General features: G+C 39.1%; 1 protein-coding gene across 1 annotated transcript; it reads right to left on the bottom strand.

The window, feature by feature from the left end:
* Window positions 1–2,840: 2,840 nt before the first annotated feature.
* On the bottom strand, window positions 2,841–20,608 carry PDCD1 (programmed cell death 1). Its single transcript, XM_082252425.1, is given in 7 exon segments — window positions 2,841–3,185; window positions 6,396–6,430; window positions 12,155–12,319; window positions 15,494–15,823; window positions 19,954–20,188; window positions 20,190–20,293; window positions 20,296–20,608. Coding segments are annotated over 7 exon segments (1,026 nt in total). The 5' UTR covers window positions 20,315–20,608; the 3' UTR covers window positions 2,841–3,047.
* Between the last annotated feature and the right edge of the window lie 2,316 nt (window positions 20,609–22,924).

Raw genomic sequence — 22,924 nt, forward strand, 5'->3', positions numbered from 1 at the left:
TTTCTATTAAAAATATAAGATATGTATCTCAGTTTTTTAGGCCACAGGGACTGCTTGTATGCAAACTAGCTGATCTCCCAACCAAGCAAAAATTATTGTGTGTAGACCTGTCCTGCTATAGTCAGGTCCATAAATATTGGGACATTGACACAATTCTAATCTTTTTGGTTCTATACACCACCACAATGGATTTGAAATAAAACAAACATTATGTGCTTTACCTGCAGACTTTCAGCTTTAATTTGAGGGTATTTACATATAAAACAGATGAACGGTGTAGGAATTACAACAGTTTGTAGATGTGCCTCCCACTTTTTAAGGGACCAAAAGTAATGGGACAGATTAACAATCATAAATCAAACTTTCACTTTTTAATACTTGGTTGCAAATCCTTTGCAGTCAATTACAGCCTGAAGTCTGGAACGCATAGACATCACCAGGCGCTGGGTTTCATCCCTGGTGATGCTCTGCCAGGCCTCTACTGCAATTGTCTTCAGTTCCTGCTTGTTCTTGGGGCATTTTCCCTTCAGTTTTGTCTTCAGCGAGTGAAATGCATGCTCAATCGGATTCAGGTCAGGTGAAAGACTTGGCCATTGCATAACATTCCACTTCTTTCCCTTAAAACACTCTTTGGTTGCTTTCGCAGTATGCTTCGGGTCATTGTCCATCGGCACTGTGAAGCGCCGTCCAATGAGTTCTGAAGCATTTGGCTGAATATGAGCAGATAATATTGCCCGAAACACTTCAGAATTCCTCCTGCTGCTTTTGTCAGCAGTCACATCATCAATAAATACAAGAGAACCAGTTCCATTGGCAGTCATACATGCCCACGCCATGACACTACCAGCACCATGCTTCACTGATGAGGTGGTATGCTTTGGATCATGAGCAGTTCCTTTTCTTCTCCATACTCTTCTCTTCCCATCACTCTGGTACAAGTTGATCTTGGTCTCATCTGTCCATAGGATGTTGTTCCAGAACTGTGAAGGCTTTTTTGGATGTTGTTTGGCAAACTCTAATCTGGCCTTCCTGTTTTTGAGGCTCACCAATGGTTTACTTCTTGTGGTGAACCCTCTGTATTCACTCTGGTGAAGTCTTCTCTTGATTGTTGACTTTGACACACATACACCTACCTCCTTGAGAGTGTTCTTGTTCTGGCCAACTGTTGTGAAGGGTGTCATCCACCACAGTTGTTTTCTGCGGTCTTCCGGGTCTTTTGGTGTTGCTGAGCTCAGCGGTGCGTTCTTTCTTTTTAAGGATGTTCCAAACAGTTGATTTGGCCACACCTAATGTTTTTGTTATCTCTCGGATGGGTTTGTTTTGTTTTTTCAGCCTAATGATGGCTTGCTTCACTGATAGTGACAGCTCTTTGGATCTCATATTGAGAGTTGACAGCAACCGATTCCAAATGCAAATAGCACACTTGAAATCAACTCCGGACCTTTTATCTGCTCCTTGTAAATGGGATAATGAGGGAATAACAACACACCTGGCCATGGTACAGCTGAGCAGCCAATTGTCCCATTACTTTTGGTCCCTTAAAAATTGGGAGGCACATATACAAACTGTTGTAATTCCTACACCTTTCACCTGATTTGTATGTAAATACCCTCAAATTAAAGCTGAAAGTCTGCAGTTAAAGGACATCTTGTTTGTTTAATTTCAAATCCATTGTGGTGGTGTATAGAGCCAAAAAGATTAGAATTGTGTCTATGTCCCAATATTTATGGACCTGACTGTATATACTGTATTTAGCTGTTTGGGTTGACTTAAACTTAAATGTACACATAGACATGTAAAGAAAAATCACAGAGCTCCTTGTTGTTTTCCCAAAACGTACTTATGCACCTTATCAAGTAAACAAATAACATCTATATAGTTCTCTCTTACCAGAAATATGTTAAGGTTTCATACTGGAACAAGTTATCTTCGTGTGAACTGAATACCTGTCACTGTGCTACAGTGAATTATAGTTTAATTGTTACTATTCAAGTACCTCCCAATATACAGTACTCACATATAAAATATAAATATAAAACCAGGACATAATGAAAGGGTAAGACAACCCAAAGCCAATATTGGAGTATATGGGTGGGTGTTGGTGGTCTCAATTGCCCAATGGCCTTTGAGTTTTCCTATATAGCATATTCTAGATCACCCCCCCCCCCCCCCCCATGCCCCTGGAGTTCCCCAGTCATTAATTCTCATTTTCTGTAACAGGAGGCCACATACATGTTTTGCAGAATATTAAAATAAATTGAAAAAAAACTGAAAGTGTGATTCCCCAACAAAAAGTCAGGGCACGTGCTTGGAGTTGGAAACTCAAGTGCAGAGATCTCTACCAATAACATAAGAAGACCAAAAAAGATTTCATTTCTCAGCATCTATCCAAATATCCAAAATGAAAACATAATTTGAGTGGCCTAATCCCTGCATATCAATTTTTGTGCAAATCAACTCTGACAGGGCTTCTATCTTCACCTGGTCTTCCTTCCGGGTTCATGGGCTTTGGCTGTTTGATTGGCCAAGCCATGATGGCGTCACTCCCATCCATGCACAGGAGTCACTGCCGTGGCATGGCTCTTTTAATGGATGGCTTGCCATCCATTGAGAGCACATCCCGCATGCGCCAATGATGTCATCGGCTGCTACTATAGTAAATATCTCCTAAACTATGCACATTTAGGAGATATTCACTATACCTACAGGTAAGCCTTATTTTAGGTATTATAGGTACAAGTAAAAAACAGAGACTTTACTACCAATTTAAGCAACTCTCCACCACATAAAAAGTTGAAACATGGGTTATACCACAAATGTTTATCAGTCGCTGACACAGTTAGGCTACAATCTACGGTTCCTATCCCAGTCATACCAATAGATTTTTGTAGTCCATTAAAATGATTGGCTGTTCTTATAATTTTACACAGTGTAAGGCTGTTTCCAAATGAGCTCAAATCACATATTGACATAGGGATTAACAGTAGATTTTTCAGTCCGTTTAGAAAAGCAATGTCAGACAGCGTTCTTCCCATATACAGCATCCCCTATGGGAACATGATTGTAGCATATTCTACTTGTTCCTGTATCGATATTTCTGCTGATTTTCTGTGGGGTTGATTATTTCCAAAATCTAACACCCCATAGTCCACAGTGTAAACATCAGAATTCTGGGATGGTTTTTCCTGTAAAGACATAGGGAAATTAATTAATTAATTTAACATCATAGCGTATACAGTAAAATTGAAATATATAGGCTAATATGCAATTAAAATACTCTACAGTAAGTACTGCACCTAATGTGTGCTAAATAGTCGGTGCTTCAATATAAATAATAAACCCAAAATAACATTAAGTAACTGGGACGGACACCAATATTGTACTTTTTTTTTCTGTGTATGTTTAAATAAAAACAGCATCATTACCAAAATAGTTATAACCATATAAATAGCAATTTGGCCCCATGTAAAATAGAACAAGAGGAAAATGACAAACCTTAAAATAAATAATATTAAATAAAATGTTCTCTTTGAATGTATTGTATTTATGTTAAAAAGAGGATATAATCTTAAATATCCAACATTATGGTCTAAGCTAAACCTTATATAATTATGTATTTTTTATAAAGGACAGAGTGGTTACTCTATTTTCTGTTTCAATTTATAATTCTATCTAATTATATTATATTGTTAAATGGAAAAAGTCATCAGTTTCTTTTTTGTTTGGTCCTTTTAGAGACATGGCTTTTAGCTATTGTATGCCTTATTTTATTTAAAGTCGACTTCAGTTTGGAATTCAAGAAAAACACTCTTAAGAATAGGTAAATGACTTGTAATGTATCACTCCTCCTCTCTAAAATATTTGTTTAATTTTTATTTTGCCAATTTTTCCTAATTGTGTTCTCATTTCAGAAGCCAGTACATTGTTCCCAGATACATGAATCTAAAAGCTCATAAACACACAAACAAAAACAGTCACAAAAATGCATAACCAAGAAGTTTTGAACACCATGCAGATTGCAAACCCCACAGAAGAAGAGAAAAAGTATTAAACATATATATATGTTACGTAAGATGAAAATTAAGAAAGATATTGTGAGGACCACTGTATGATCTACATATTATTTCACAATATAAGATACCTACTCATTTTAAAATAACTGTATAGGTGTGGGTAGGGTACTCTGGACCCATGCACTAAGTAAGCAGAGCTCTATGTTATATCTGCCTGAATGCTGCACTCTGTGCTGTATAAGTATCTGACCACTGCCTTATATACACTGGGGGCACAGAGGTCAAGAATATACAATGCAGAGTGCGCCACCATAATTTATATATTGTGCTGACTGTGGTACTCTGGTTACATACACTGGGCTGTACATTCCATATTCCTAACTCCTGCATGCAGGTCTCTGTGTTAATGTGTCTGCATTATGTTTTCCTGACTCTTTTGCTCTGTACATTACATACTCCTGAACCCCAATGTGTCTTACATTCTTCTGACCCCTGCAGTTTTTGACTAATGTATTGCTGCCCCTGCAGCCTGTGCTTTACATATTCCTATACTACTGACTGTTGTGCTCTGTGTGTTATATACTCTTGACCCTTGCCTTCTTTGATTTAAATGCAGTTGCCACTTGTGCTCTATATGTTCTGAGCCCCTGACCCCTGCACTCTGGATCATCTTACTCCTGACCTTTGCACTCTGTGCCTTATGTACTCCTGATCTCTCTTAACTGTGTGCTACACACTCCTTACCCCTGCACTCTGTGCCTTAAGTACATCTGACCCCTTTTCTGTGCATTACATAGTCCTGACCCCTGCATTTTGTGTGTTACTTACTCCTGAACCCTGTATTCTGTGCATTATATATTCCGAATCCCTATACTCTGTGTATTACATACTCATGCTAATTACACTCTGTGCATTACATATTCCTGACCTATGCACTCTATAGTACATTACATACGCTGACCTCCACACTCATTATGCATTCTCCTGATCAAAGTTTTTTTATTGTGTAAACCAGCCTTTCTCAATCTTTTCAACACAGAGGAACCCTTGAAATAAATTTCTGGTCTTGGGGAATCCCTGCTAAAATTTAAAAATCTACAACTCATGATGATACATTAGTGTGAAAGTCAGTGGAAAGAATGTTCCTTACTCTTGTCATCATTGGGAAGAATTACCCTCTTACAGATAATCTGAGAGACAGAAACTGCCCATTGCTCAAGGAACCCCTAGCAACCTCAAAAGGAACCCTGGTTGAGAAACCCTGGTCTAAACAGTTTTTGGCTGCTATATATTCCCTAAATTTTTAATTATGTTAACATTAATGATTATCTTGTTTAAGGTGGGCTCAGATAAAAAGATAGTTATCTGTCTATATTCTCTATAAAAAAAAAGGATATAGGTTTTTATGTGTTCTTTGAGACTCTTGATTGTTGCACACCAATTAAAGCATATTTTGTGGCTGTATATAGTATATATGTGTGCTATGTATACAGTGAGTAGGCTCAGGTTTTGTTTCCCATACCTCTTTATTGGCTGGTTCCCACCAGAACACGGTGTGGGAAAGGAGCGTTTCCCACACCACCTGTGAATGCACTGACCTTGCGATCTGCATGCGGGTGCTGATGTATTGTTAACAGCGTACCAAATATTTGCGAGTGGTTTGGTACAGCACATTTTTGAAAGTAGTGCAAGCACTACTTTTTGCGAGGTCCGATGCATTTTGCAACCCATTCAAAGGAATGGGCTGTCCAAACGTACTGCATGGGAACAGGTGGAAATCGCAGTGTTAGCTTGCCCATAGTCTCACTTACTGTTACAGCACAATCTGTAAAGAATGGGTAAAATACCTGTATTTTTTATTTAAGTATGTATTTTATTTTTTATTTTGGCACCTGTGTTTATTAGAGGAGCTTCCTCTTCCTGTGCTGTAGACACGACAGGAAGTGAGAGAAAATCTCACTAAATTTAGGAAATCACCTTCTAAACAGTTGTTACCAGAACATGTGTCCCCACTGGAATATTTCTTTCCTTTTCCTGTTCTGGTGACAACTCAAATTTTTAGATTCACCTCCACTTTTAATCCTAGTGACAGTGGTGTCCAGGATAAATAAAAACATTTCATTAGTAGGGACAGATAGGCAGGTAGTGAACATCTTTGGAGGGGTCGCTTCTAGTGATAATACAATGAGTTGAAAACAACATGTGACTCTTGAGCCACTAATGAGTACCAATAATTTATACTATGCTAGCAACATTTAACTGCTAAACAATGGTTATCTTCTAAAAATAATCTTTAGTCTAAGGTTACACAGCTTTGTATACAATTTATCCTAGTTTCTGATAAAGCAGCAGGGTAACTGAAAATACATTTTAAATTCTTACCAGATGTCTTAGTTGAGGCTGTGGTATCTTGTTTCCTAAAGGTAAGATAAAAAAAAAGTCACGTGAAATGAAAATGATTGACATGAAGAATAAACCTTTTATCTGTATTTAAAAATGCTATAGGACAGTATAGGAAAAGGGATATCTAAATTCCTCTTAATCACAAGACCCCCTTGTATTCCATGATCATTACTACATTCTTTCTTATTACTGATCTACTTATAAAACCTTGCTGAGTAGCAATTTTAAATAGGCAATACCAGCAAAAATGACTGCACAGTGGTTGAAGGAGAAAAAGGTAAATGTGCTTGCATGGCCTAGTCAGAGCCCAGACTTAAACCCCATTGAAAATCTGTGGAGTGACTTGATGACTGCAGCCCACAAACAGTCACCGTTAAATTTAACTGAACTTGGCCAAAACTCTAAGGCCTCATGCACACAGGGCGTTAGATAAAACGAGCTGCAGAGCCACTGCTAACGCCAGGAAAAAGCAGCTGTAAAAATGTGCTTTTAGTAGATTTTTCCATTGGCGTTAATGCACGTTTGGCCATGTTGGCTTATATCTGCATTTTTCTGCCTATATTCAAAATCAATGGTTGCTTATGAGCCGTGTTTGATATCAAGACCCTCAGAGCGCAAGTCCCACCACAAATCGGATTATCCTGATTCGACTTGTGATGCGACTTCCATTCAAATCAATGGGCTCCCATAGGGAACCATTGGTTTTCACATAGAAAAAACGTATAACGTGGTTTAAAGCTGTATAAGCAACGTTAAGCAATGTTAAGCAGCCTTTAGCAGCGTCAGACGTTTTTACAACTCTCTAAAAACTCTGGTCCTAAGAACGCACAGGCCCTGGGTTTTTTTTGCAGCTTGAAAACGCCTATGCCACTTACAGCTGAAAAATGCCTGTGTGTGCATGAGACAATAAGATAACATGGAGGGGCGTTTTTAAGCTGCAAAAAAAAAATAAAGCAGCTGCAAAAACGCCCTGTGCATGGGGCCTAAAAGTGTTTTTCTGATATGTTGTTGTTATATCTTTTGAAAGCTGCTGCAGCTGGATGGGGATGCACGGTGCACCGAGGTTTAGGAGCAGTATGTTCCCAAGAAAGAATGCTGAAATACAAACTACTTGTTGTGTTCATGAGGCCTAAAGCGGGCAATACATTATACGATTTGACTCAATATTTTAGATTTACCTTCAACGATATAGTGCAAGGGCTTGCCTGATTACATACAAATTGAAAGTGTTTAGATTTGACCTCATATTATATGATTTTGGGAAAATTTTACAAGAACATTAAAATATGTATGCCAGCCTTAGGCTGTGTATGATAACAGTTGCTACATCTGCTAGCCATGTTGCTAGTAAACTGCTATATTATAAAAAAAAACTGACATTCGAATCAAACTATTCCCTTCTACACAAAGTTTTTTCTACATATGCCACATCAAGTTTACATGCACAAAAGCCCCTGCGCACATTTTGCTGTGTCACATAAATAGTTCATGTACAGTATCTTGCGACTGGTGAGTATCTTGCGACTGGTGAGGATCCTTGCGACTGGTGAGTATCTAGTGACTGGTGAGGGTATTAGCGACTGGTGGGTACCCCAGGTTTTGTACCAGGGAAGTTAGAGGTAGTGTAGGTAAGGAAGAGCAGGTTGTTAATATTATCCCCATAGAGTAGTGGGTAATAATGTCCGACAGGATTGGGGATGCCACTCAGTGCACTTCTTGCGGCATGTATGCGTTCCTGGATGAAACAATCGAGGACGAATACTGCTGTGCAAGATGTGAGCGACTTGTTGCTCTGGAAGCCCACATCGTGGATCTAGAGAACACAGTGACAAGACTGCGTGGCATCTACAACCTGAAAAGGAGCTTGGACATTACCCAGCAGGCGCTGGCAGGGGTCAGCATAGAGGAGGGAGGAATAGAGGAGACGCAAGCAGCAGAGGTACGCAGCTGGGTGACTGTTAGGAATGTTAGGGGGAGGAGAGTCAGGGAGGCCAGTCCTGAGTTGGTAGACCCTAACATGTTTGCTGAGTTGCAGGTTGAGGGGGATATCAACTCAGGGGTGGCAGAGCTGGAGCATGCGCCCTCCCCCAGCTGCCAGGGGAGGGACGGCTCCAGGAAGAAGGGGGGCCGTAACGCAGGAAAGGTTAGACAGGTTGTGGTAGTTGGGGACTCAATTATCAAGAGGACAGAGAGGGAAATCTGTAAAAAAGATCTCGTGAACCGAACAGTTTGTTGTTTACCGGGCGCCCGAGTTCGGCACATCGCAGATCTGGCAGACAGATTGTTGGGCGGGGCTGGGGATGACCCAGCGGTCATGGTGCATGTGGGCACTAATGACAAAGTTAAAGGTAGGTGGAGGATCCTTAAGAATGATTTCAGGGACTTAGGTAATAGATTGAGGAAAAGGACCTCCAAGGTGGTTTTCTCTGAAATACTGCCGGTACCTCGAGCCACACAGGAGAGGCAGAAGGAGCTTAGGGAAGTTAACAAGTGGCTGAGGAATTGGTGTAGGAAGGAGGGGTTTGGGTTCCTGGAGAACTGGGCTGACTTCTCAGTCGGCTACCGGCTCTTTAGTAAGGATGGGCTGCACCTTAATGGGGACGGTACAGCTCTTTTGGGGAGAAAGATGGCCACCGAGTTGGAGGGGCTTTTAAACTAGGAGACGGGGGGGAGGGCTCAGAAGTAGAATCAGTCAGGAGGGAGCAGAGGACTGAAGGCAGTTGTAGGGTCAACAGCGACAGTAGGTCAACAACATCAATTGGCGGGTCTGTGCGGGAGAACAGCAGACCAAACAGAAATAAACAAAACCGCCAATCACGTTTAACTTCCGTAAAACTAAGAGGGGTATATGCTAATGCCAGGAGCCTAGCTAATAAGATGGATGAGTTGGAAATGTTAGTACATGAGGAAGACATAGACCTTGTGGGAATAGCGGAGACTTGGTTCGACCCCTCACATGACTGGCTGGCCAATATCCAAGGGTATTCGGTGTACCGGAAGGACAGGGTTGGTAAAAGAGGGGGAGGGGTATGTCTCTATGTCAAGAACAATATAAAGGTGCTAGAAAGGAGTGACATTACGGATGGGATGAGCATGGATTTAGAATCTGTGTGGGTTGAACTCGATAGGGAAGAAGATAAGGGAAAAGTAGTTGTGGGGGTTTGCTATAGGCCACCTAACCAAGGGGAGGAGGTAGAGCTGGAATTTTTAGCACTAATAGGTAAAGCGGCAAAACTAGGATCAGTCATCATATTGGGGGACTTCAATTATCCCGACATTGACTGGGAAGAGGGGACTGCACACTCGCATAAGGCCCGGCTATTCACGGAAACCTTACAGGATAACTACATGTCGCAGTTGGTGGATTCCCCTACTAGAGAGAATGCTATCCTGGATCTATTGATCACTAATGACCCAGACATAATCTCGGAGGTAGGAGTCCAGGACAACCTGGGCTCTAGCGATCACAGGATGATCACATTTAGTATAAATAACAATATAAAAAGGCAAGTGGGGAACATAAGAACCCTAAACTTCAGAAGGGCAGACTTTCCAAAATTGTACTCATTGATGGAAAGGGTAAACTGGGACCAAACCCTGGGATCACTGACCACAGAGGAAAAATGGGAATGCTTTAGAACAATATTAAGCAAAGGCATCTTGCAGTGCATTCCTATGGGGAATAAATTTAGAAGAGACAAAGCCAAACCTGGCTGGCTAAACCGTAGCGTTAAAAAACTTATTAGGGGAAAAAAATTGGCCTTCAAGAAATATAAATCAGAGGGCACAGTATCGGCCTTCCAGCAATACAAGGAGGAAAATAAGAAGTGTAAACACGAAATCAAGATGGCTAAAATCAACTTTGAGAGACAAATAGCGGAGGATAGTAAAAAAAACCCAAAGAAATTCTTTAAATATATCAACAGCAAAAAAACTAGGGCAGTGCATATTGCACACATAATTAACGATGATGGGAGGATGGTTACAGAGGACACTGAAAAAGCAACCGTGCTGAATTCTTTTTTCTCGTCAGTTTTTACGCAGGAAAAGGAAGGGTACACTGACCATGACTGTATGGTTAGTAGTAATACACAGGACTTGCCACTATGGCTAACAGAGGGGGAAATCAGGGAAAGACTGGATAAACTTAACACAAACAAATCACCAGGCCCGGATGGCGTACATCCGAGAGTGCTCAAGGAACTCAGTATGGTTATATCTAGACCACTGTTCCTGATCTTTGCTGACAGTATTAGGACAGGAGATGTACCAGGGGATTGGAGGAAGGCTAACGTGATTCCGATATTCAAAAAGGGCCAGAGACATATCCCGGGAAATTATAGGCCTGTCAGTCTGACATCAATAATATGTAAACTTTTGGAGGGGATGATAAGGGACTATATCGTAGAGTATGCTAAAGACAACAACATCATCAGTAGTAACCAGCACGGGTTTACAAATGGGCGTTCTTGTCAAACCAATCTCTTAGCATTCTACGAGGAAGTGAGCTGTGAGCTAGATAGGGGGAGACCAGTGGATGTGGTGTACTTGGATTTCGCTAAGGCGTTTGATACAGTTCCCCACAAGCGCTTAATTTATAAAATAAGGTCTGCAGGTATCGACAGCAGGGTTTGCTCTTGGATACGGAATTGGCTAAAAGGCCGTGTCCAAAGGGTAGTAATAAACAGCGCATACTCAGACTGGTCTAAGGTAGTAAGCGGGGTGCCCCAGGGCTCAGTCCTGGGACCAACCTTGTTCAATTTATTCATAAACAGCATTGAGGAAGGGATCAGTAGTTCGTTATCAGTTTTTGCAGATGACACAAAATTGGCCAGGGCAATAACTGCACAGCATGAAGCAGATATCCTACAGAATGACCTGGACAAAATTACGGAGTGGGCAACGACATGGCAAATGAGGTTTAATGTGGAGAAGTGTAAGGTTTTGCACTTGGGGACCAAAAACATAAAAACACAATACACGTTAGGAGGGGAACCCTTGGGGGAATCAAAAATGGAGAAAGATTTGGGAGTCTTAGTTGATGATAGATTAGGCAACAGCATGCAATGCCAAGCGGCAGCTTCCAAAGCCAACAGAATATTAGCATGCATAAAGAAAGGGATGTATTCCAGAGATAAGACTATAATCCTTCCACTTTATAAAACTCTGGTCCGACCGCATCTGGAGTATTCTGTCCAGTTCTGGTCGCCAGTCCTCAGGAGGGATGTGTTGGAGCTGGAGAAAGTCCAGAGAAGGGCAACTAAACTGATTAGGGGGTTGGAGGACCTTACCTATGAAGAGCGGCTGCAATCGCTCGATTTATTTTCCCTGGAGAAAAGACGTCTGAGAGGGGACATGATAGCAATTTATAAATATCTTAATGGGGATCTCAGCTTAGAAGAAAAGCTGTTCATTCGAAGGAATTGCATGAGGACTCGAGGACATACAATGCGATTAGAGGAGAAGCGTTTTAACCTCAGGCAACGTGGGGGGTTCTTTACTGTTAGGGCTACAAGATTGTGGAATTGTCTACCACAAGAGGTGGTTTCTGCGGGTAGTATGGTGACTTTCAAAAGACTCTTAGACTTACATCTCAAGGATCAGGAGATTGAGGGCTATGTTAGATGATTACAGTCACACACACCTACACAGGTTGAACTGGATGGACTATTGTCTTTATTCAACCTCGCCTACTATGTAACTATGTAAGTATGAAACATGTAAATTCCATTACGTACGTTGTTTATACCACACTAGAAAAGTGACAATTCCAATGAGGAGCAGTACAAGAAGAACCAGAAAAATGGACGTAGCAATGACGGTCTTTTTTTCGATCTCTTGGTGCTCTGGTGGTCCTTGCTGCTTAGTTTGGTCAGTCACTGTTGTAGTCAAATAATGGAGATCTAAAAATACAAATAATATGTATTTATTTCAACATAATCACAGAAATAGTTCTTTACTGTTCACAAATCTGGAAATTCTACTTGTAAACATTACATCTTAGATTTAATTAAAGTGATTGTAAAGTCTTGTTTTTTTTTTCACTAAAAATAACAAACATGTTATACTTACCTGCTATGTGCAGTTGGTTTTGCACAGAGCAGCCCAGATCCTTCTCTTCTTGGGTCCCTCTTCGGCTCTCCTGGTTCCTCCCTCCCGTTGAGTGCCCCCACAGCAAGCAGCTTGCTATAGGGGCACCCAAGCCGAGGCACAGCTTGGTGTATCAATTCAGACACAGAACTGTGGTTCGGCCCTGCCCCCTCTCTCTCCTCATTGGCTAACTGAGTTTGATTGACAGCAGGGGAAGCCAGTGGCACCGCTGCTGTATCTTAGCCAATGAGGAGGGGAGTCCCGAACGGGAAAGACAGTCATGGACATCACTGGATTGAGAGGGGGCTCAGGTAAGCATTAGGGGGGGCTGAGGGGGGCTTCTGCATTAATGCATTAAGATAAAAAACCTTCTGTCTTTACAACCCCTTTAGGCTCTGTACACATGGGCCGAATTCCAGGCGACATCAGCTGGTTCAATAAAAACAGTCCAACATTCGGACTGTGTGTATGGCAGCGGTTCCGACAGAAGCCAGCCATTCCGCTCGTGAAGCCGACCGTTTTGCCTACAATAAGGTGTGAATAGAGCTTTTAGCTTTCAATGTCAAATTTTTCAGATGGTTGTTTATATTCTGCTGCCAATCCATTGTGCACCAGCCACACCTGTGCGGTAGCTTCCTAAAAAGGTTCCATGGGTCCATCTCTAGTGTGATGGACCCATAAAACTCTATAGGAAGTTGCCTATTCAGGTGTCACTGATACATGGAAAATTAGCAGTGAAAGTAAACAACCCCCCAAGGCTGTGAGCATGAGTGCAGTATACATCTGGTGAAGAGGGCTAGGTTAGCACGGTGAGGATGAGGGACAAAAAGAAAGAGAACACTTTTTTGAAAAATCAGTTATTCATCAGGCTGAATAAACATTCATATTGCTGAGTGAACATCCTATAGTCCTATTAATAAATCAACCCCAAGTTTCTGTATGTGTAAGGTGGAATAACTTTTTAGTCTGTTGAGTTCACAGTTATGTTTTCAGTTTGCAGAAAATCATAAAACCAAAGTTCAACCTATAGGGTAATTTATCTAGCAGCTGACAGCCCAACTGCTTTCTGCAAAGATGAATGTTTCAGGATTTACGTATATAAGGAATGTATGATACATCTGGATGTAAGAATATAGTAGAACACCACAGTGGTCTTAATTACTAGGTACTTAAATTTACTGTACAACTAACTTGTAAAGATGTACAACTAACTTGTAAGGATATCCACGAATTAACTGTTTCTGGAACATTAGGACAGGATTGGAAAAAAATTGTCTTAGGGTGTAACTATAGGAAGAACAGGGTGAAACTGCAATATCGGATAATTCACGGCTTAAGTTTAGATTTTGGGCCACAGCCATGTGACTTTTAGTTATGGCTCTGTATTACTAAGCCTATTATAGCCTAAAGAAGGAAGAGCACCAATAGCTATTACAAACATTTCCGCTTTTTTGGGGTTTTTTGGTTATTCCTGGTTTCCTAGTACTTGGCCTAGTCCTTTACAAAAGCAACCTTATTACTCCGTGATATTTTAATGTCCTCCACAAAAAAGGTCTATATACTGGACATTATATACCTCCACACAAACTCCAGGTCTATATACTGGACATTACTTATAGAATAATTACATAAAAGTGTATATTTTAAATAAACAAAGCTACAAACATATGATGCAACCAACATCAATCATAAATAAAGAAAGGGCTAAAAATACAAAGATGCAGTCAGAATTCTAGATACCCAAAGATGACTGATTATGAGACTGTCTCACAGGAAAATTCTAGCCTGCTCTCCTCCAATGATCAGACTTGTCCTGACATGCCTCCTCTGCATAGTCTTTCACTGGGAGACTCAGTGCACTGCTGTTTCTCCTTCCCCCAGCTCTTATGCAGCTGAGAACATAGGGAACAGAGAGAATCACTTATAAAAAAAGGAAAAAAGGGTATTTTATTATTTTTTTTATATCTGTACACAAATGTTTTGCCCTTTACAAGGCGATCGTTTACAATCACTTTAACACTTAGCAATTATTGTTGTGTGCTGCCATTGGAAATATTTCCCTTTCCTTCCTGTAGTAGGGATAGAGGAGGAGATTTACTAAAACTAAATCATGCAAAATCTGGTGCAGCTTTGCACAGAAACCAAACACCTTCCAGGTTTTATTGTCAAAGCTCAATTAAATAAGCTGAAGTTAGAGTCTGATTGGCTACCATTCACAGCTGCACCAGATTCTGAGTGCACAAATTTTAGTAAATCTCCCCCAGAGTGTCCCAGGGACAAGAAATTACAGGAAATCTATCTAAAGGGTTCTAAAAAAGCAATTGGAAAACACTTTATAGCAAAGCACAGAAGGTTTTAAACTCATGTCAGGTTTTTATTGCTGTTGGTGTGTGTTCCGTAGTTAGGTGGACAAGGAAGTTTCTATCCTGATGTCTTCTTGCATTATTTTTGTGTTCTTGTAAGTGTTCTTGCATTATAAATTAGAGAAGGTTCTAAAACTTCCTTACATTATATTATAACAAAAAAGAAAGTGTTGGTCATAGTGGATTTTAGAAATGCAGGGTCAACTCTATATCTTTTATATGGTAAAAAATGATTTAGGGAAGTTTGAGATTAAGAAAGTGGAATTGTGCTTCATGTCAACCATTCAGATGGCGTGTTTTATTTTCCAACAGTATGTTCAAAAATGCAATAAGACGGCAGTTTTCCTGGCTGTTATGAATCAGGTCCTTTTTAAAGCTGTTCTGTATATTTCCAGGAAACATGAGTGCATTATTCAGAAAAAATGTAACCCAAACCAATGATACCTCTTGTGGACAACAGATCATGTTAAGGGGAAAGATCACATAGTAGAACTTTCCACTTAACCAAGTTATATTGAAAACAATATCTGGCAGAGCTGAAACAAAATTTACCAAGTTAAATAGTTATGCAAATAAAACATATAGGCATAAAAAACAGGTTAATAACTATTGCTAAATACTTACCTTCTACAATAAGTTTAGATGTGTTGCTGCTAAAGATTTCACCTTTTTGGTCCACGTTTACATGCCTACACTTATATCGTCCACTGTCATTCAGTGTTACATTTTTTATGTACAGCACAGCCATTTTCTGCCTCCAGTCTGCAGTGATGTTGAGTCTTTTATTCTCTGTTTTCTTTGTGTCTGCGATTTTTGTTGATGGTGTGCTGTTTGTTTCTCTATACCAGTTAATATCTTCAGGAGTATAGTTCAGAGCCGTTAAGTTGCAGGTGAATACAGCCATTCCCCCCAGCCTTACACGGAGCTGGACTGGAGTATGAGAGAGCATTATAACTTCTGAAAAAAAAATACAAATGAGAAATTATTTTTTAAACGTGTCACAACAGGACTTTCCACAAATTCATGATATTTTCATAGCAGGTGTCATGTATTAAAGGCCAGCTAGTATTCCGGTAATAAAGCTTTGATTGGAATGACAAGGGCATTGTAAAGTGTCAAACATATTTTATACAGATTCTTAATTGAGATTCTTAATGGAGCACAAGTGGGAGCAGAGGTCAAGGAGATTAGGGCTGGGAAGCTGCTGTTTGAGCAGAGACTATGCAACAAAATGTTCTTAAAATGCTCATGTTGTGCATTTTCAAGCGTTCCCACTGACGTCTGTGGGGACTAATCTGCCAAAAAGAAGCTTGTGTACTTTTTTGAGCGACAGGCATTTTGCTACAGGCAACAAAATGCTCAGATTGTGAACAGAGTCCATTAAAATGAATAAGATTATAGAGGGGATCTACTACATATATGGTGGTCTTGCCCATCTATTGCCAAATTCTGGTCACACATCCACACACTACTATCTCAGATAACCAACATTAATGTTGATTTCTCGCTGATTACATTTCTCCTACACTTACATCATCAATACAAAACCCATCTTATAAATCATTGACTACATTCCTAATTAACGCTGCGAGACTGTGTATTCCTAGAAATTGGGAAACGGCCACAATTCCCTCCATCAGAGAATGGTTTACACAAGTTGAAAAATTATCAGAGATGGAAGAGCTTATCGCAATTGCCCACGACACTCCATTCAAATTTGCTAAGCTTTGGCAACCTTGGTTAACATTTAAAAACACAGTTACATACTCCCAGATAATGGACTCATCCAAACAGGTTCAAAAACTATTCAGCACCGAAAGGTACATCTTTTTTTGCAATCACTTGTGACAAGTGCTCTCAATTTTGGCATACGTGCTATCCTTGCTTGTCTCTACCCCCCCCTCCCCCCTCTCCTCTTGTCCCTCTCCCTTCCTTCAATCACCTCCCCTCCATCCAGGAAACATGCCGGAATGTTCCCCCATTACACCTTTTGTATAAAGCTCCACATATAACCACTTCCGTGATACATTATTGATCCTTTCCTATATAGAGATTCTATAAATAAAATCCACCTATACTTTATTAAGGAAAACAATTCTACCGAAACTCATACTGTCCTTTATTGAAATCCCTTCAATACTCCAGAGACATTTGCCTCTGAATTCCTCTCCTGATAATTTCCCTGTTATATTATGTATCTTCGGTTTGTTACCTATTAGTTAGTATTGGATCACCGAGAATGTTGATCGGAATGATCCAACTGTTGTACTCTTCTTTAATGTGTACTTTTTCAATAAAGCTTTTTGAAAAAAAAAAAAAAAGATTTGTCTTGTTAAGCATTTTAGAACATCAAGCTTCAAGCAGAAAATCACTTCAGTGTGAAAGGGGCCTGAGAGGGTCTAAGCTATATATAACCACATGGAAAAGTAGCTTTGTTATTGTTCACTCTTGTTTTTTCTTGAATGTAAAGCCTTAGAACTTCTGCAAGGTATTTATTGCCCCATGCTGAGACATTTTACCCTCTGTGTTTGTCCTGATATCTATTGTCAGCAGGACAGAAAATAACGGTACAGCTCTACATACTACAAATGTCACCAAAACACAAGATGAGGGAACATCTTCTGATGGGGATATATGCTCCAGAGACTACTGTGTAATATGCAATTTCCCTTCACATTAAAGAGATTTCCTCTCACTTCCTGTTTCATCTCCAGATTCGGAATTCTCTCCAATAGAAAACAGCAGAAAACAAAACCTGACAAAAATTTTAATCATTCTCAGCACTATCCAAAACTAACAAACAATGGCTTTAGATACACTTTCACAACGTGACACTTTCTGTTTAATTAAAGTAGAAGGCAAACATTTTTTTTTTTCTAAATACCGCTACTGTAAAAAAAAAAAAAAAAAAAAAACACGATTGCCAAACTCTACTTTCCTTCTCCACACTCCAGCACTGTCTCCTTTCGCCTCAAACCAGCGTCGGTGGTTCCTTTCAGGAAAAATGTCACTCCGGCTCACTACTCCAGGACTGAGTGGCACTCACATGCCATTACTTCAAAAAGGCTGCAGTTTACCTTTCATTATTTGTTTTAACTTATTTTAAAATGTGTAAATCATTATCAGGAGTTTTATAAAGTTACACAAACTAGTGCCAAGATTGGCAAAACCTAAATGAGTTATATTTGTACAATAACTGTCAATATATACAGGAATATAAATTTATGGAAGGCATAAATGTATGGGATTTCACTTGGCAGCATGTTAGAAATACAGGTGAGATCTGAGCCTACTGCCTTGTGATCCATGGCTCACACTTTCAGAATCTTAAACATATTCCTGCCTTGGGTAAAACTTCCACCAGCAGTTCTAGCCTCTCTATGTGAGCAGAGGTGCACCTTTATCTCTGGTAACATTTGATGTTTGCTGTTAAAGTAATTTGCAAAAATGGTAGGAAATAACTCTTCCATGTATTAAAATACTATGATTTGTACCCCGTGTCTCCCTGGGAACTCACAAGAACCTTTGATACAGACATTTATCAGGGGATCCTTCTGTCCAAGTTAAGTGACCTTAGGGTTCTAAGTAAATTATATTTGTGTTCTACAATATTACTATGTGTGTATTTTACAGGAATGCATGTATTCATTATTTTTTATGCAATATGGTCAAAAAAGCATAATCTTATTATAATGTTTTTTTTTTCTTTGTGGCCTAGAAAGGTCTTTGTATTAGCCCGTCCTAAAATATACACCTGATTTTCTCATTGGTTCTAAAAATGCTAGGTATAATAAAAAAACTGGGCCTTTTAACTTTCATTCTAATTAACCTTGAATGTTAATAGCATCCAATAGTAACACTTGTAAAATGTTTTCAAAGCTCAGCTTATTTTAAATAAAAGCACACATGTAGAACTATTACTTTATTTCTTGGGGCGGTTTATCCTAATTAATTGCAATGTAATACTAAATTCCTACTTGGAAGTGACCATTTTTAATAAATAGTTTCATAATGCAAGCAACAATACTGGATGTTTCTTATTTTGTGCTGTTTTCGAATATAGATTGTTTTACACTTCTAATTACATGACAATTACAACATAAGTATTACTTCAATATATTAATCATTTGCCAGTTTTGGTCTATTGTTCATTGAAATAGGAAAATTTAATTTTCATGACTTAATTGCTTGTTGGCTGTCATTTCATTTGCAACATATTTATTCTATGTGATTTATTTACTAAAGGGGTAAAGAATGTTCACTTACGTAGTGAATAAGGAGAAGCTGCATTCATTTTGAATAGCCAAGTATGTACAGGAAAAGAAAAATAGGATACTTGCTTGCTCATGATTGTATGTTTAATCTGGTCACATTTTTACCTTATTCATTAAGCTAAGTGGACATTAACTTTGCAAAGTGATTATTCTCGAATGATTTGGTAAATCAACCCAATGTGTTGCATATGGGGTGTTTGCCAAGTAGTTGGCTGGCCATAGACAAACAGATGTTTCCCTAAGAGGTTGGCTGGCCATAGACAAGCAGATATTTCCCTAAGAACCTATGGGACTGGGACTCATTGTGATGCTTGGCTTGACTTGTAAGTGGCACGCACACATAGTACTTAGGATCCTAATTTGTTTTACATGAAATACTAAGGAAAAGATCCCACTCAACAACAGCTGTAACCGTAAAGGATTCCCAAATTTTAACAAGAAGCTGAGTCCCTCACTGAAGATCTTTATTTACGAATAAAATTGCCAAATGTCATTTAGCCCTTAACTGAATTGTGAAGCAAATATACATGTGTATAATATTTTAATCATTCAATAAGAAGTATTTTTTTAAATATAAGCAACACATACCCCCTTAAATTGAAATATGAACATCGACCTTTTTCATTTTTCTTGTTTTAAATTATAATATTTTCAATTCGATTTTTTTCTTTTTACTTAAAATGCCAGCTGACAGTTATTTTTCTGTTTGAGTTTTTCCACAAGAGTCACTAAGTTCTATATATATATAGGTATATTCATGTGTCATAAGAAAGGTAGGCAGTATGTAGAGTATAAACCCCACTTTCTTACCATTGCTAACAACAAGCACAGCACTGACACAGATACTGCAGAAGATAAGACACAAACGCTCCATTGACATCAAAGAGGGTGGGGGAGTCTTGTTTCCCCTTTTCTTATTCGGCGTGAATGATGTGAACTTGGCTCCAAAGCAACACCTGTGTAAAATGTTGTAACAACAAATAAATAACTGACAAAAGTCCTTCTTGCCGATTATAAATAAGAACTCAAAACAGAGAAGAAGACTTTGAGGCTTGTGGAACGGGTGGTCTCTGTGGTTTGTGGTCTTCCTTGACTTGTGCGATGTGGTTGTCTTCACACTTTACTTTGAAAACACATGATGACCCCTCATTTCGGTACAGTTGAATTGCATTCAAGCAGACAGTCAGCATTAGTCCCAGCGAGTATTAATACAGAAATAAACAGAAGTCTTCCAACGATGAAATCTTCTTTATATGGGGTAATACAAAACTGATCTCAGCTCACATGTCTTCTGGGACTTTTCGTTATATCATTTGCTTCCCCTATTAGCAGGCTCTTACAAAATAGATGAAGAATACATTTTCAACTCCATTGAGAAACAAAAAAAACCCCAAAGTGTTTCTTTTGCGGATTTGAAGATCAGAATGGACTACAGGCAACAAGGTAACATCTGTGCAGCTGCACATGTGAGCTGTTACCGTAAGTGAAAACCTCTTTTTAAGGTAGGAGGCTTTCAAGTGTCTTTCCCCTATACTACGTCATAGTTACATGTCTGAAGAAGGAAACAAGAAATACATCATAACAGTTGAAGCAATTAAAGAGCGTATATACAGGATTACTTTGCATTCTCCATCCACATCCTTTTATATATAATTCACCTTGTGTGTGGGCCTGACTTAAAGTAGAAATCAAAATGAAGAATGATTAGTCTTAAAAGTGGACCCCCCAACACCTATAGTAACCTGTGTAAAAAAAGATGTACAGTATGTACTCACCTATTTTCAGCCTGCTCCGTTTTTTGGTTATGTGATCTGGCTCCTCTGTGTAAGCCAGTGGCAGCTGCAGGGGAAAGGAGGGACGGTCAATAATGGCTACACCATGGGAACCTATGGGTGATATTATTGCTTCCAGGCTTTCACAGCCATTGTCAGGTGTTCCATTTTTTCCCCCTTCAGCTGCTCCTGGCTGATACAGGGGATCACATGACTGGACCGGAGCAGGCTGAAAAAAGTAAGTACATGGTTTTTAGACAGGTTAGTTAGTATAGGTGTTGGGGGCGGGGGGGTTAAGACTAAAACATAACAATCAAAAAAATTGTGCTGCGCTGTGAATATACTCAAACAAACATATATTCAAATAATTAAAATCATGTAGTGCTCAAACACTGATGAGAATTGCCCCTGTGACGATGTCTATTGAGACAAAATGAACATCTGGTTGGAGGACATAGCGGTGACGTCAGCACTCCCGCCAGGGCACAGGATGATTATTTCTGAAAAACCTGATGTATTCATTTTACTTGTAAGTAGAATACTGTTCTTTATATAAATTTATTTTGCTGGGAAATTGTGCAACGAGTGTTTGTGTTCCTTTTTTATACACATGCCTAGTTAATGAATGACCACAACTAACCGGCCGCATTTTTGGGTGATCTTTTGGATGACACATCGGGTCCTGTTAAGGGAGTGTTATCTGCATACCCACAGTGAGGGGTGTTGCCCACTAATGCGTGGCTAAACTTCACTTGGGTCTCCTCATCTGGTAAGCGTCCATTCATTAATTATATATGGTGGAGCACGGACAAGGCATCACTTGGAGCACTTTTGGGCTGTAATTAAGCACGTGTGGAGCACCTGTGTAACCACCAGTATTTGGAATTGGGAGTCCTCTGCCTATATCATTCACCAGTTTTATGTCTCATTTAAAGATTTGGCATTTTGAATGAGCATTATTTGAGAGTTTTTTATGCTTTGCACAGAATATTTTGCACTTTAATTAAAAATATTTAATCTGTATATCTTATCTTGCATTTTATCGAATAATATAATTTATGAATGCACATGTTTAAAGCTTTACATGTATACATGGATGAATTTTCTTTTTTTGCAGTTATAGCACTTTAGTCTCATCAGTGAATTCACTACACAACATGATTTTGATTATTTGATAATATAATATGTTTGAGTATATTCACTGCGTGACACAATTTTTCTGATTGTTATGTTTTAGTATTGGTATGTGCAATTCAGTGGGTGCAGCTGTTTATTAATCATTCATCGCATTTTAGATCACGACACTTAGCGCAGATTATTTTCTTTGTTTATTTTTAAGACTAATCAGAATAATGGAATTCTGCTTTAATGGAAAAAAAAAAACAATCTGCCTAGGATACAAAGTGCAGATGACCCTAAATGAATAAGCCTCATTTGCATACAGTTTAAAAGATTTTTTAAACTTTAGTATTAGGCATAGAGGAGCATAATGTACAGACCATGTAACTGTACCAGATTATTTCATATTCAGTTACAGTTACATAGTCTGCAATTGTACTAAGTAACAGCATTCCTGCTAGTACTTTGTCAGTCTTGATTTTAACCACTTTAGCTCCGGAAGGTTTACCACCCTTCATGGCCAGGCCATTTTTTGCGATATAGCACTGCATTATTTTAACTGACAACTGCTCGTGCGACACTGTACCAAAATAAAAGTGATGTCCCCAAATAGGGTTTTCTTTTGGATGGTATTTGATCACCTCTGCGGTTTTTTATTTTTTGCGCTATGAAAAAAAGACAGACAATTTTGGGGAAAAAAAACATTATTTTTTTGCTTTCTGCTATAAAACACATCCAATAAAAAAATAAAAAATAAATAAAATTTCTTCATCAGTTTAGGCCAGTATGTTTTCTGCTACATATTTTTTGGGGAAAAAAAATCCCAATAAGCGTATATTAATTGGTTTGCGCAAACGTTTTAGCATCTACAAACTATAGGATAGATTTAT

The sequence above is a fragment of the Pelophylax lessonae genome (genome assembly GCF_965119305.1).
Source record: "Pelophylax lessonae genome assembly, chromosome: 3".
In the NCBI taxonomy this organism is placed as follows: Eukaryota; Metazoa; Chordata; class Amphibia; order Anura; family Ranidae; genus Pelophylax; species Pelophylax lessonae.